General features: G+C 39.5%; 2 protein-coding genes and 1 pseudogene across 3 annotated transcripts; 2 read left to right on the top strand and 1 right to left on the bottom strand.

Annotated features, from left to right (window-relative positions):
- Positions 1–935: 935 nt before the first annotated feature.
- Positions 936–4995, bottom strand: LOC147482423 (uncharacterized). Its single transcript, XM_086575603.1, has 13 exons — positions 4494–4995; positions 4030–4167; positions 3653–3734; positions 3474–3550; positions 3001–3116; positions 2802–2910; positions 2561–2677; positions 2382–2473; positions 2228–2294; positions 1982–2063; positions 1672–1763; positions 1431–1574; positions 936–1324 (listed from the first exon to the last, which is right to left on the bottom strand). Exons 1-13 carry the CDS (start codon positions 4737–4739, stop codon positions 1178–1180), a joined length of 1509 nt encoding a protein of 502 aa, XP_086431729.1. The 5' UTR covers positions 4740–4995; the 3' UTR covers positions 936–1177.
- A 111-nt stretch (positions 4996–5106) lies between these two features.
- LOC147482422 (glycine-rich RNA-binding protein RZ1B-like) lies at positions 5107–9925 on the top strand. Of its 2 annotated transcripts, XM_086575605.1 has the most exons (3): positions 5131–5264; positions 5594–8248; positions 8964–9925. In XM_086575605.1, exon 3 carries the CDS (start codon positions 8967–8969, stop codon positions 9681–9683), a length of 717 nt encoding a protein of 238 aa, XP_086431731.1. In that variant the 5' UTR covers positions 5131–5264; positions 5594–8248; positions 8964–8966; the 3' UTR covers positions 9684–9925. The 2 variants fall into 2 exon arrangements, with proteins under 2 accessions (XP_086431730.1, XP_086431731.1); XM_086575604.1 differs by lacking the exon at positions 5594–8248 and having other exon boundaries at positions 5107–5264.
- Positions 9926–10645: 720 nt separating this feature from the next.
- On the top strand, positions 10646–12678 carry LOC147482421 (protein NUCLEAR FUSION DEFECTIVE 4-like; annotated as a pseudogene).
- The last annotated feature ends 1608 nt before the right edge of the window (positions 12679–14286 follow it).

Here is a 14286-nt window from a genome sequence, read left to right as displayed (position 1 = left end):
AAGTATTTCGAAATTTCCGAGTTATTTCGAAATTTCCGAAATTGGAAATATATTTTGAATCCAAAAAAAAATTTGATCGGATTTGGCTAGCATATTAGGTTCCGAAAAAAATTTGGAAAAATTCCGAAGGAGGTTAATCCGATCCGATCCGAAGTCACCCTAGCTCCACCTGATTAACTAATTGGTTACCAGGCACAAGCCCACATGCCACTTGTTTAACCGCTCGGTTATTTGGCCCAAGTCCACACGCTATTTGGTTAACCGCTTGGTTATTAGGCATGACTATGAAACCGAGGCGCCATGACAACACTCTCTTGGGCCAAATGCTAGAGCCCACGCGCCATTTGCTTAACAGTGCATTACATTTGAAAAGTCCACACACCACTTGTTGGACCGCTATGTACATTTGAGAAACACCAACCTTGACACCAAATACAGTACCATTTGATGCCAAGGTTGCTGAAATTTCGGTGTTGGTGTATGGTGGGTGAAGGACTAAAGATGGTCGGATTTCATCATATTTTAAGAGATTTGGTGTCACGGTGTCACCATTAAAGATGCTCTAAGAATAAGTCTGCTGCCTTTGGTTTATTGACGAAAATCTTGAGCTAACTACAAGTCTACAACTGAAGCCTGGAAGTGTTGAACTCCACAGATTAAGATATCAACAATAGATGCTATTTCAGTTTGAATATGAGTCATGTTTGAACTTGCTGAAGTCTTGTTGCGTTCTATGAGAAAAAGAAAGAGCCAAACGAAAACAATTTATTGTTCGTCCTTTCGCTTTGAATTGGAAAATTGGACTTATAGGGGATGATTATTCAAAATTCAAAGTAAGATGTTTCCCTTATCATAGCTAGAAAACTGTGATAGCTGCAATGGGAAGTCTGTCCTACATTGGCTCTTTTTCATGAAAAAACTTGTGAAAAACTGAATTTACATGCGACCAAAATCTTTTATAAATACATTCAGTGAAAGACTACAGCCCAATTTTCCAGAGTCCCCCTAGTATGTGTATTTCAAGAGCCACAACACGCCCACTCTCAAATTCTTTCTGAAAAATGTAGCTAAGGAGCCTAGAATAGATAATTAACAGACAAACCAACTAAGTGGACTAATACCCGATCCACAGCGGGCACGACCTAAGACCTGTTATTCTTGTCAAAAATTATAATTTTCATAGCTTCCAATAGATGCCAAATTTGTGCAAGATGCCGGAGACTACTCCCCAGAAGGTGATCTCAGCAAATATCACGTACAATAGTTGTCCTACTCTCTCATTTTTCCAAACATCATTGAAAACATGCTCTTGTATCCAGTTAACCTGTTCATGGAAAGTGTTTCAACTTTCACGTAAGTTTGATTTAAATAGAGATTATAGAACATACACTACAACATTGTATTAGCACTGTGCGAGATATGTGACTTACAAGATTGTTGTCTTCCCGCTTATAATACCATCCATTTATGAACCCTGCAAAGATACCTTGTGCTGCCATAACAAACACGAACAATGCATTCATTCCAATCCATTCCAAGAATAAAGTTGGAGTCCTGTATCCCCAAACATCAATCTGTAGAGAAGAATTGATTAGGTACCTAGTTTATTTTCCTCAGGTAGGCTTTAGGATCAAAACATTTGGAATTTAATTAGTATGCCTAAATTTGTACCACTATATATAAGCCAGAAAATACAATTCCTGCTGCTCCAGCTGTGAAACAAACATAGCTGAAACTATAAAGCTGTTTGTTCATGGGAATGGCTGCAGATAGACAGTGAAAATTCGATTAGCACGACGTCACTAAAGCCCTTAAAAGAGGTTAACGCTAGTTTGCAAACTTGGACAGCATCAACCATCAAATCAACAACTAACAAATTTTTTGGTGTCAAAAAGATTCACTCAAAACAAAGGCGGATATATAATTTATTTTAACGTGTCAAAAGTTTTAGTATGATGATCATAACACTTAGGAAACTCACCATCAGTAAAATGAAGAATAATAGCTATGATAATCAAGACTAGTCCCATTGAAACCCAGTGCTTCAGCCTCTCAGAGTGACCCTGTAAAAAAAGCACAATCAAACCAAGTTCATTGACACCCAATGCTGATGTAATGCTATGTAACTGCCTCGTTAATAGTCATTTTTAGTACTATATATAGCACAAGTGTTGGTACACAACAGACTTTGTTCAAACAAAGTTGAGAGAAGCTAGCTTGTGCAAACCTTGAAATGAATTAGAACATGTCCATAATGAACCCCAATGGTACCAGAGACAATTGCTGAAATTGAACTGGAAATACACAGAGACCACCTTATTTTCTTGTAATAATTACATCAAGTAGTATTCTTGTTTATGTCTGCTAGAATATTTACAAACCTCAATAAGCCTTCGGGCTCGAATGGACCATTGCACCAACTTGGAGCGTCCTTGCGCAATGGACCCATTTCTGGATAACTAAGTGTGCAAGCCTGTAGAGTATCCGAAAAAAAAACATCGTTATGCAAAATGTTGAAGTGAGTTGAACGAAAATCGTTATTACTCGAAATTAAGTTTACCTTTAATCGGATCCAAACAGGACTGGCGTAGAGATGCTTAATGCCCCATGCTTGTCGATCTACATAACCAACTGCATTACAAGCCGGCCCTAGATGGCCTCTCATGCCACATTTTACCTACAAATATGTATCATGGCATCTCGATTGCGATAATGTCAACAATAGTAACAAATTATGTTTTTTTTTTTTATAATGATAACAAATTATGTAACACATATGCGAGACAGGAATATACACTTACGATATACTTCTTGATCTGATGATCCTCATCAAACTCGTAACTCCAATCAGAAACATACAATGAGAATGTTGTGATCATGTAAATGAGAAAGGCGATAAACCCTCCAAGCCTGGAACATTGATAATAAGCCATTAAAGTTTTGCATTCTTACGATGAAGACTTCTTATATTTTATCTTTTTTGCGTTTTATATTGCTCACCATTGCCAACGATATGCACTGAAAATGGAGAAATGTCCTGATTTAAGTACTGTAGGTCTGACCTTTGTAGTGAAAGTTTCTATTAGAGCAACAATCAAGTATACCAAAGCAATTCTCTGCAAGTAAAATAACGACTTCTTGAGAAATTATTTGAATCAAGTATACCAAAGCAATTCTCTGCAAGTAAAATAATGACTTCTTGAGAAATTATTTGAATTGGGCAATTGGCTAAGAAATTAGATAGCTCTTGCTATGATCAATTGGCGTAGAAAGGCCCAAGCCTAGTTACAAGTCTCTGGATCAAATCATGCATTTAGAATTGTAGGATGGAGTAGGATTGCTAACTCAACCCAAACTTGTGTTGTTGCATGTTATGGGTCTAGTACAACCCAAGTTGAAATTTACCCTTAGTTTCCTGGGCTTTTACAGTTTTGTTTTTCTAAAATATGAACAAAAAAAAAGGGTTAGCAAACCTGAAGAATGCCACACCAACGGATTTGCTTCATGTCAATTCCATAAGAGAGGTCGTCAGGAGCATGAGAGTAGCCACCTTCAATCATATAAAAAGTTGTGTTAGAAAAAAGCTAGAAAAGTTAACAATACGAAATATTTCGTGCAGAACTTTTATTTTTAAATTTCTTCCATAGATTACCTTGCAAAATAATTCCCCATAAGAGAAGTTTTATCGTTCTAATGATAATTTTCTTAACCGTATTTCCCACCTTTTGGATTCTCTGCAAATTAACAGTAGAACAGCTAAATATGAGATCATCTTCATTCGGTTTCAAAAATTAATCTTGTGCAGTAATGTAGACACATGGATACACTACTATGAAATATGCTAGCCAGGCCATGTCACAAAAAAAAATCCCAGACATCTTTATGAAATTCGAACTCATCCCTTTCATTTTAAAGTTTGACACTTTATTTATCAGATTTGAAGCTGAGGTGAAGTGTGTTTACGACTTCCTATCAGCTTATTTGTATATTTTGAGGTTTGAACATATCATCACTATATTTAGCACATACCTTAAGTGCAAGAGCAATTGCAACACCCACAATAAAGAGAAAAAACGGCATGACGAAATCAGCCAATGTGCAACCATTCCATGGTGAATGATCAATGCGTGCCCACGCTCCCCCAGCGTCATCCACCAATATCATTATCTGCACGCACCGAAGAAGCAAAATACTAGTCCATCATTTCCCAACCCACATAAGGCAATCCAATGAATGATTTGCTTTTCTAGCCGTTTGATCAAAGTATGCCTGTTCCATGAAATTTTCATACTGGCCTGGTGTACAAACATAATGCTGGATATGTACATTAGTTGCACATATATTTCTTGGAGTTAGCAAGTTTTAGTGTAATTTTACTTATTTTACTGTTGACAAATATTGAAAGTAAATCTCGTGGAATGCCATATTGAGTGTAAACGTGGGGATAATTAATATTGTAATGAGTAGTATCGATCATATGTAATTTTATGTACCACTATGGTGAGTCCTCTGAATGCATCTAACGTAGCAACTCTCTTGGTCTTCTGCCTAATCACCGGCTCCTCAGCCTCTTCTCCCTTTGGTTCCACTAACTTGTCATGTACTTGACCGTTCTTTTCTTTGTGATTCTCATGCTGATGATCTTCATCCTTAATAATCTTCTCATTTTTCTCATGCACTTGTTCCTCTATAACAGGTGTATGACCCAAACCTTCCTCCACTCTCCTTACATCAGCCATATTACTAAAACTTGCAATTGAACACTTTGAACAATTAAGGAACAATATATATATAATAACCTTGTGTGTGCATATTTTTTACTCAAATCTTAATCAAGAACATATATCAAAAGAGACAAAGATAAAAATGAATGGCCGGCTTATGTACTTGGGAATATTGGGGCCCATTGTATATTCGATGGCTGGAAGGAAGAATCCAAGTGTCTTTGGTACAAGAACTAGTGGTTAAATAAATTAGCTGTCAACAAGAAACGTCAAATTTGTTTTTATTTTTTTCATTTTGTACGACCAAACCTCCAAGTGTGGATATACGGGCCGGGCCTAGATTGGATAAAGTCCGGCCCATGAAAAATTAAGTTATTTATTAGTTTCAAGGCCGAGTCTGATTTTTAGGGTTTTGGCTTTTGAGAGATGGCAAGTAGAGAAGTGGAGAATCGAATATTCGTCGGTGGTTTGTCATGGGAAACTGATGAACGTCAACTTGAAGATGCTTTTAGTCGTTACGGCAAAATACTCGAAGCTCAGGTATCGTTTTTTATTATTATTATTATTGGAATTATATTTAACTAAAGCATGAGATCTGTTTATTTGATAACTAAATGGATTTTTTCAAATTAGGGTTTATTTTATTTGTGGGGAAATTATTACAACTTTGGCAACATTATCGTTTTCAAATAAAATGAGCCTTAATAACTTGTTAGGCTGTGATGGTCTGCTGATTGGTTACTCATTGTGCTTCTTTTCTTATTTTATCTGGTTACTTTATTCTAGTAAGTTGATGTGCCGTTTTATCTTTTTTCGTTGTATTAATTGTGTATTCTTTCTTTTGTTGTCTTGATCGGATGCACCTTTAGTTGTGTTCTTTGGGAGATATTTCGTCAGTTAGTATCTTTGAGTTGCTGAGGTTTGAATTCGCTTATGTGATTATGTTTTGTTCTGAAGTCTCCATGTCCCTAATCGAGGTGCAAGAATATCACATCAGGAAAATGATACTTGATGTTCTTAGTACTGGGTTTACACTTTGCTAGAAAGGACTGCCAGTCATTTTCGGCGTATTTGCTTTTTGTTAGATTGGTTAAAGGCCTAAACTCTACCTAGTAAGACTGCTGTCGTATGTTTTTGGAGCCCAGATTGCACGTACTAGGTGAAGCGTTAATTGCCAACAGGCCATAGTGACAAGGCAAATGGTTAAAAGAAACATGACATTCTGGAATCATGTGATAATGGAGTTGATGTGACATCAGTTGAAATTATGATTTAGGAAAGAAACAATAAAGTGCTCATTAGTATATGACTGGAGAAGATCATTAGTCTATACTCGGTGAACGGTCACAGTAAAGCCTGTTTGAGATTATCTCCATGTGCATTTCTCTGTGGAGTGCTTGTGGCTCAGTTGCTAGTTTTAGCCGAAACTGTAAGTTTGATTATTGGAGTGCATGAACTTGGTCCCAAGAAGAAGGCATTGATAGATCTCACCGAAGGTGATTTGATACAGACCGTTGAGGTTGTCTTTAGTGGTATATGTGATGTTTCAGTGTATTGAATTTTCAGCCAGAATGCCAGTTACAGTTACTTGTTTCTTACCTATATCCCTAAATATAGGTCTATGGAGCCGGATGTTGAAGTTAGCTATTGCATAAGAATGTTGTTGTTGCTTATCAGTTGAATGCTCGGACATATTGCACAGTTTGCAAGTTTGGTCAGATGGGTCTTAGTCCTCTTGCAGATGACAATTTGTGGCCGTTTCTGTTGATTAGTTATTCTTTCTAAGTTGTGTAGTTTGTTGATAAGACCATCGCTAATAATTTCCTGTACTTGATTTGCACAATTTCGTGAGTGCTGCTTATGTTAAATGCCTGAAAACAGTTGAGTTGCTGTGGTAGATGACATTTTTGTCTCTCTCCTGACTTCTTAAGAAGGCTTCTATATCATGTCAGCATATGCTACTTTAGAATGTCGAGAGCCTCCAGTTTCTGCAGACTCTGGATTCATCTGCATTACTTTGATCCTGGTGGATAATAGCAGTCGCAATCTTTTCTGTTTTCATTTGTGTTTAATAAATGTGTCTTCCTTTGGAATATGGAGCTTCAACCTGATGTTCCGGTTAACAGAGTTGGCACTGTACTGGTTTTTATAAGAACTGGTGTCCTACTTGATTTTGCCAAAATCTATCCGGAGTGGTTGGAACGACGAGTAGGCCCTCCAAGGCCTATTAGATCATTTGGTTTCGGGTTAGATGAAGAACTAGAAAATTCCACCTCTACAAGTGCTGCTGTTCTCATTTCCTCGCTGAGTGCGCCTGCTGGCTCTAAGCTTCATTCTTTCGACTGACTGAGATTTCTAAAGAAGGGTAGATTCTGAAACCGTGCAGGGCCCAAATACTGAAAAATAATGTCTTGCCACTAACTTATAGTCTGTCAGACCTTTGTGGGTATTTAGAAATATCCATAGTTATTGTGGTTTACGCTTGCTGGGTGATTGATCTGCTGGATAAGGATATACATTTAAGAACGTAATGTACTCTTTTGTGCTGGGCAGAAGCAATTGTGAAATCCAGTACTCTTCTGCTTGAAGTGATGACTTGTCTGGTGTTGCCAAACCATGCATTTTCTGTGTTCTGATTGGTCGTAGATTTGTTTTCAAGACAATTGGTTCTTAGAGACTCATTACTGCAGCATATTAGTTTTACTTAGTTGGAAAGAAGTATATAACATCATTTACAGATGCAAGTAGTTTTCTGTACTGTGCTTTTGAACTCAGGGAATTTAGAGAAAGCTTTCCGTGTCTGCATGCTTTGCTGCTGTGTAATGAGAAGGGTGCTTGATTGTCGTCAATCACGTGTTTGCTTGAAGAATTCTTTTTTAACCAGTTTTCTTGAACTATGTTGTAATTCTGTACGCAAGTGTAGAATGTTGTATCTTAATGGAAAGATGCCGGTCTACTTGCTTTACTTCTGTACAGTTAGAAGGGGAGCGTGTTGTGATTCTTTGTGGTCAATTCGAGAAGAAGAAGCCTGTGAAAGCATTGACCAAGGAAAACAAGTGTTCAGCTACACGGTATGGCTGGGATGGGATGTAAAACTGTTGGACCTTTTAGCAAATGTGGCCATGCTTATATGTTCTTCTGATGTACAGAAAAATCAGTGCTTCTTGGTTGTGAATCATGTTTTAAGTTTTAAATGATATTTGTTGGTCGAACTTGGTGGTTCAGAGGTGGACACTGGACAGCTAATGAAATCAATGGAAATTGGCGCCAGCTTGTTTGTTCACAGAATTTAGTGGACTTTTTGGAGTTCTGTTAAGAAATGTGCTTTTCTGTTTGTATATGGATTTTCCTTAAGTTATTGGTTTCGTAATTATCTGTGAACTTATATCTGGGATCATCTATGAGGTTTAGTCATGTGTGGTACGTGTTGATCCTTCTGTGAGTAAGAATTCTGTGGGGTTATCCGCTCACATGTGTTGTTACATCATCGTCATTGCTCACCTAATTCTTCCTCTTGTTAAGAGGTATTATGAATTCACCTCATCTTCAGTATGTTCATTTTTCTTATTAACATTTGTCGTTGGAATATTGTGGGGCAACTTACAGCTTTTGCCTTAGAGTTACTATTGTTTATTAAGTACATTGTTAAATAGTAGGTTTTAAGATTCTCTTAAGTTCCCATTTGAGTATTTTATGTGTATAAAAGTTTTAATTAATTCACAAAACAAATTATTTATATAATTACGCATCTTCTATTTATGTCATGTCCATCATGGTTTGCCAAATTGGCGAATGCCAAATTGCCAGAAGGGAAACATGCGGTGACTGATCTGCGACTGAATTTTATCCCTAAAAGTCACTCAGCTTGGATTGTCGACCTGATAAAATAACTCAAAAGAAGTTTATAATGAGAAAGTATGCAGTTTAATTGCTAGAAAATCGAGTGAAGGAAATATCAAAGGATTAACAATATGAGAGTCTGGCCTTAGCAGACCTGGCACCATAGGATGTACAGCTGGTCCTGTTAAAGTTGGAGATGATAGCTGAACTCAGGTGCTATTTTGGCTTTCCATATCGTTTTTTATGGGTTGATTACTGTATATACTGTTGATATATGTGTTTGAAGTAGTAGCAAAATTTGCTAGTGAATTTGTAGAAATTGGTGAATTAGAAGATGACAAATAATATGCACCAATTTACTTACAAATATGTGTTGCTTAATTTTTGGTTCTTTTGTAGATCATGTTGGAGAGAGATACAGGGCGTCCTCGTGGTTTTGGATTTGTGACCTTTGCAGATCATCGTGGGATGGAGGATGCAATAAGGGAGATGCATGGCAGGGAGCTTGGAGATCGTATCATTTCAGTCAACAAGGCCCAGCCCAAAATGGGGGGTGATGATCCAGGCTATGGCTATGGTGGGGGCTACTCATCAGCAGGTGGCAGGAGCAGTTATGGGAGTGGGGATAGGTCTGTTGGGCGAACTGAATGCTTCAAGTGCGGACGCCCAGGGCATTGGGCCCGAGAATGTCCTTCAGCTGGTGGTGGCGGTGGTGGTGGAAGAATTCCTTCGCGTTCCAGGTTCAGTGGTGGCGGTGGTGGCCGTGGAGACAGATTTGGAGACCGTTTCGGAGATCGCTATGAGGATGATCGTTATGATGGTGGACGCTATGGAGACAGAGAACGTGTGGAAAGCAGGGACAGCAGGTATGGCGGACGTGATCGTTATGGAAGTGACAAGTATGCTGCTGGCGGGGATCGCTTTGGAAGTGATCGTTACCCTCAGAATGGATATGGCAAGGACAGGGCTTATGAGAGGGATGCAGCTCCAAGGGGTGCCACTGACAGGTACGGAAGTAGTGGGCCTGCACGATATGAAGGAGGAAGCTACAGAGACAGGCCTGGTCCTTATGATCGCCCCAGCAGAGGAGGACGCCCATCATCTTACGAGCGTTACTGAGATCTTGCTGATTTCCATGGACTGTGAAGTTGCCTGTACCTAAGTAGGTTGCTTTGTCTTTTCGTTTGCTTTGTTTTTTCGCTTGCTTTATGAAGTATTATGTAGCTAGATAATCAGGATAGATGGATAGTCTTATGTTCTGAACCGTCTTTACCTTTTCGATGTGGATTGGTTTAGTTTTTAAGTTTCGCATCATGAATATTTTAATGGGTTGCCTTGGCAGTTGGCACCTATTTTGAGAACAGTGGAATCAGTCTGAATTTCTTTCTTTAAAAAACTAATTAGAAACAAGGAGTTCCTTGCCAAAGAAATGATAGGATGAAATGAGTGAAACCTTCGAATGTGCTCGTACCATTTATTTAGTTTTGGGTTAACCTGTGAGTTAATATATTTTTCTGGTCTAACTCGCCACATCCTGCTCTCAAAACGAACATTAGGAATTTAGAATAAGCATAATAGGTGCTGTCTGACAAATGCTGATAGATCAACGCAAGAATGTTTTCCACTAGTGAAATCAGATTAAGCATAGTAGGCTACATTTTGTTATCTTTTCTGAATGATATCTACTAACACGTGATAGAGACTATCCGCCAACGCAAAATTTCAATTCTGCATTTAAAATTTTAAATCCTGAACAAATTCTGTTATTTGCACGTATATAGCTTGTGAATTGTGAGTTTAACTTGTAAAATAAGCTAACGTACAACAATTCTGTGATTTTCGGGAGATCAATCCTACAATTTTTTTGAGTTCCAACTTCTCACCACTGCTATGGAGAGTTGCAACTCCTGAAATCAATAGAGTCGGGAGGCAGACTAGAGCATAATTCAGAAGTTGTGAAACCTAAGATGTGTAAGAAACCGTAGGAGTGGTGAGTTGTGACTCGCCCTAAGACAGACTGCGAAGTAGGGTAATGTATAGTTGGATATCTGAATCAGTTAACAGTCCTCTATCCAGTGTCAGTTTAGAGAGTAGATCAAAACGTGGTACCAGCTCATTATATTTGGCATGCTTCGTTAATTTAATATCACACTGGTTTTATACAGTTTGATATTCCTCAACTTCAAAATAGTTGACTCGATCTCCATATTTTACTATTTGTTCCGACAAATACAAAGTACATTAAACTTTGTCCTAACTCAATGAACTCATTGTTTGAGGCAAGCATCACTGGGTAATCTCTCTATCTCCCTATAACTTTAATACTAGTCTTCTACATTCAGGATTAGAATTGATACACCTTTTTTGGGGATCGCGGATCCTATCTACAGCCAACAAACAAATATATGGACTCACCAAAAGCTGGTGGAGGTGAGCTCATTGGTTTTACATTACAAGTACCTAGAGGAAGATGGTTTATGATGTTTGCTTCATTTGTGGTCATGGCTGGTGCTGGTGCTACATATTTGTTTGGTACTTATTCAAAAGCTATCAAGCAAACACTAGGGTACACACAAACAACACTTAATTTGCTTGGTTTCTTTAAGGATCTTGGAACAAGCGTTGGCGTATTCTCTGGTCTAATTGCTGAAGTAACCCCCACATGGTTTGTTCTGTTAGCTGGTGCTGCAACAAATTTTGTTGGCTATTTCATGGTATGGCTTGGTGTTACTGGCAAAATAGCCAAACCTAAAGTCTGGCAGATGTGTTTGTACATCTGCATTGGTGCTAATTCTCAGAATTTTGCCAATACAGGTGTGCTTGTTACTTGTCTTAGGAATTTCCCAGAGGGTAGAGGTATTATGTTAGGACTTTTGAAGGGGTTCACTGGTCTTACTGGTGCTTTCATGACGCAAATATATCTTGCTATTTATGGAAACGATTCGAAATCTCTTATACTACTTATTGCCTGGTTCCCCCCTGTTATATCAATCTTGTTTGTGTACACAATTCGAGCTATCAAGGTTGTTAGACAAGAAAATGAAGTGATGGTCTTTCACAAGTTTCTATATGTGGCACTTTCAATGGCTTCACTCAGTATGAGTATAATTATACTTCAGAAACAGTTTATTTTCACACATGTTGAGTATGTTGCAAGCGTTTTTGTGCTGTGTTGCTTACTCTCTATTCTTCTACTAATTGGAATCAAAGAGGAGCATTTACTTTGGATTCGAAAAAAACAAGCTGCTAAACCACCGATAGAGATCACAGTTGAAAAAGCTCCATTAGAAAAACCAAAATCACTGCCTCTGCTACGGTCAAGCCATATTGAAATAGAAGAGACACCAAAAGCAAAAACTGCATTTTGTGCAAATATATTCAAGAGACTACAGCATTATGGAAGCACTATTTAGTATTGACATGTTACTTATCTTAATAGTAACAGCGACACTTTGTGGGCTTGGAACTAACCTTACAGGGCGGTCGATAATATTGGTCAGATTGGCGAGTCATTAGGCTATCCAACTCTTACCATAAGTGCATTTGTCTCACTTGTTAGTTTTTGGAACTTCTGTGGAAGAGTGTTTGCTGAAATTCTTCTTGAAAAAATTAGCTTTCCTCGTCCACTTATTATTGCGGCTGTACTTCTCTTAACTTGCGCTGGCCATTTGCTCATCGCCTTCCCCAAACCTGGCTCGCTCTATGTTGCTTCAATCATAGTTGGCTTTTGTTTGGGAGCACAACTGACGTTGCTCTACACTATTATATCTGAGCTTTTCGGCCTCAAACACTTTGCCACCTTGTTCAACTGCGGGCAAATGGCGAGTCCCCTTGGGTCCTAAGTGTTCAATGTAATAGTGTCTGGGAGGCAATGAAGCAACTCGCTCAGAAAGGTATCAGCAGGGATTCAGTGAAGGAACTGACTTGCATTGGACCTCAATGTTATAGATTGCCTTTTATTATACTCGCAGCAGCAGCATTCTTTGGAGCCTTGTTTACTCTTATTTTGGTGATGAGGACTCAAGAATTTTACGAAGGGGATATTTATAAAAAGTTCAGACAGGAGGCCAAGGCAGATGAAATGGATATGGCTATGGTGTCTGTAAGGGAGTGATATCCCCCTTTAGGAATATCAGGCGCGTACTCAGCACGGTGGAAATATCACACCGACCTGTGGAACCAGATCGCACATTTAAGCTAAGAGAACGTTCCAGCATAGTTCGCGCCAGTATGCGAACCAGGCTATAACGTGACTCAGCTTGCCTTCTAGAAGCAATCATGAACAAAGAGGCACATGCACGGATCACTGCCACCAGCTATTGACCACTGCCGCAAGCTACTTGCCCAGACTACTAATCTTCATCATCACAGCAGACCTATAAAGATAGTTCTCGCATGCCTCCTTGATCTAGACCCCACGTTGGTGATGCACTTTACACGTGGTGGGCGAGGATTCATGCTGAACATCTATAAATACCCCTCCCATGAACTACGCCAGACCTGATTCTTCTCTCCCTCACGAATCGAGAGCAAGATACGTAGGAAGTTCGCTCCTAAGCCGAACTCGGTCCCAATAATAACCCTTTCCAGTTCCCATCCAACTGTATTTGTAAAGGAAAGCTGAATCACGCCTTTACATTGGCGCCGTCTGTGGTCTCGATTACTTGAGACATCATCTTCGCACAAACTAAAAGAACCAAACACCAAAAACCAAATATCTCAAGCCCACGAAGCATGGCAAGCCTCGAAGCTCAAGTTCAAGGCCTCGCAAACCAGTTAGGCTTAACCAATGAGAGTATTTCCTTGCTCAGGCAAGAAAATCGCTCTTAGATGCACAAGCCGACGCCAACAAACACCGGTAACGCCGCCGCTAAGCGTCATCAACGAAGTTAATTAACAGATTAATGAGTTGTCGCAACGGATCGACCGTGAGGCCTTGATCTGAAAAGATGCATCCCAGATCGTTCAGAAAATGCTTAAGACGTACCGCGCTTCCCCGTTCACCACAGAGGTACTCAGTAAACCCTCTCCTCAAGATTTTGTCCAGCCACGTTTCCCAATGTACAATGGCAGCACATGCCCCGGCCAACATGTAGCCTGCTACATTCAAAGCCTGGCCCTTTACAGCTCCCCAGAGTTTGACCATCTTCACTGTTGGCTCTTTCCCGCCAGCACCTCAAAGATGGCCCACTCAATTGGTTCTTTTCACTCGAGTCGGATTCAATAAAAACTTTCGAGCAGCTCACTGATCTGTTTGCCAGCCAGTACGTGCACAACAGACGTAAAAAAGCAGATCTTGATTAACTCTTCCAGTTATCATTTGGAGAGAATGAAACCATTCGTCAGTTCCTAGGTCAGTTCAAGGCCGAATTGTTATGCATGGAGAGTAGCCTCAAAGAGTCTTTTGCCATACTGGCATTCTCCAACGCCTGTCGGGTGCGTAACACAGACCTCTCCAGGTCGCTGATGAGATCGCGTCCAGAAACCCTGTCTCAGCTATATGCTCGGGTCAACAAATATATCAAGCAGCAAGAAGGGTTGCGACATCACGGTCTATCAGACGACTAAAAAGTTGCGGCAATCTCTGACGACACCCCACCTGCCAAAAAACGGTCCAGGTTGCAAGCACCCAAATCAGGCAACCGCTTGGATAACAACAGAGAGTTCGCTGTCCTGACACGCTCTCCCAGCTACATACTGAAAAAGATCAAGCGAGCCTCAT

Source organism: Coptis chinensis, chromosome 8, assembly GCF_015680905.1.
Source record: "Coptis chinensis isolate HL-2020 chromosome 8, ASM1568090v1, whole genome shotgun sequence".
Classification (NCBI taxonomy): domain Eukaryota; kingdom Viridiplantae; phylum Streptophyta; class Magnoliopsida; order Ranunculales; family Ranunculaceae; genus Coptis; species Coptis chinensis.
This window is presented reverse-complemented; position numbering and strand designations above follow the sequence as displayed.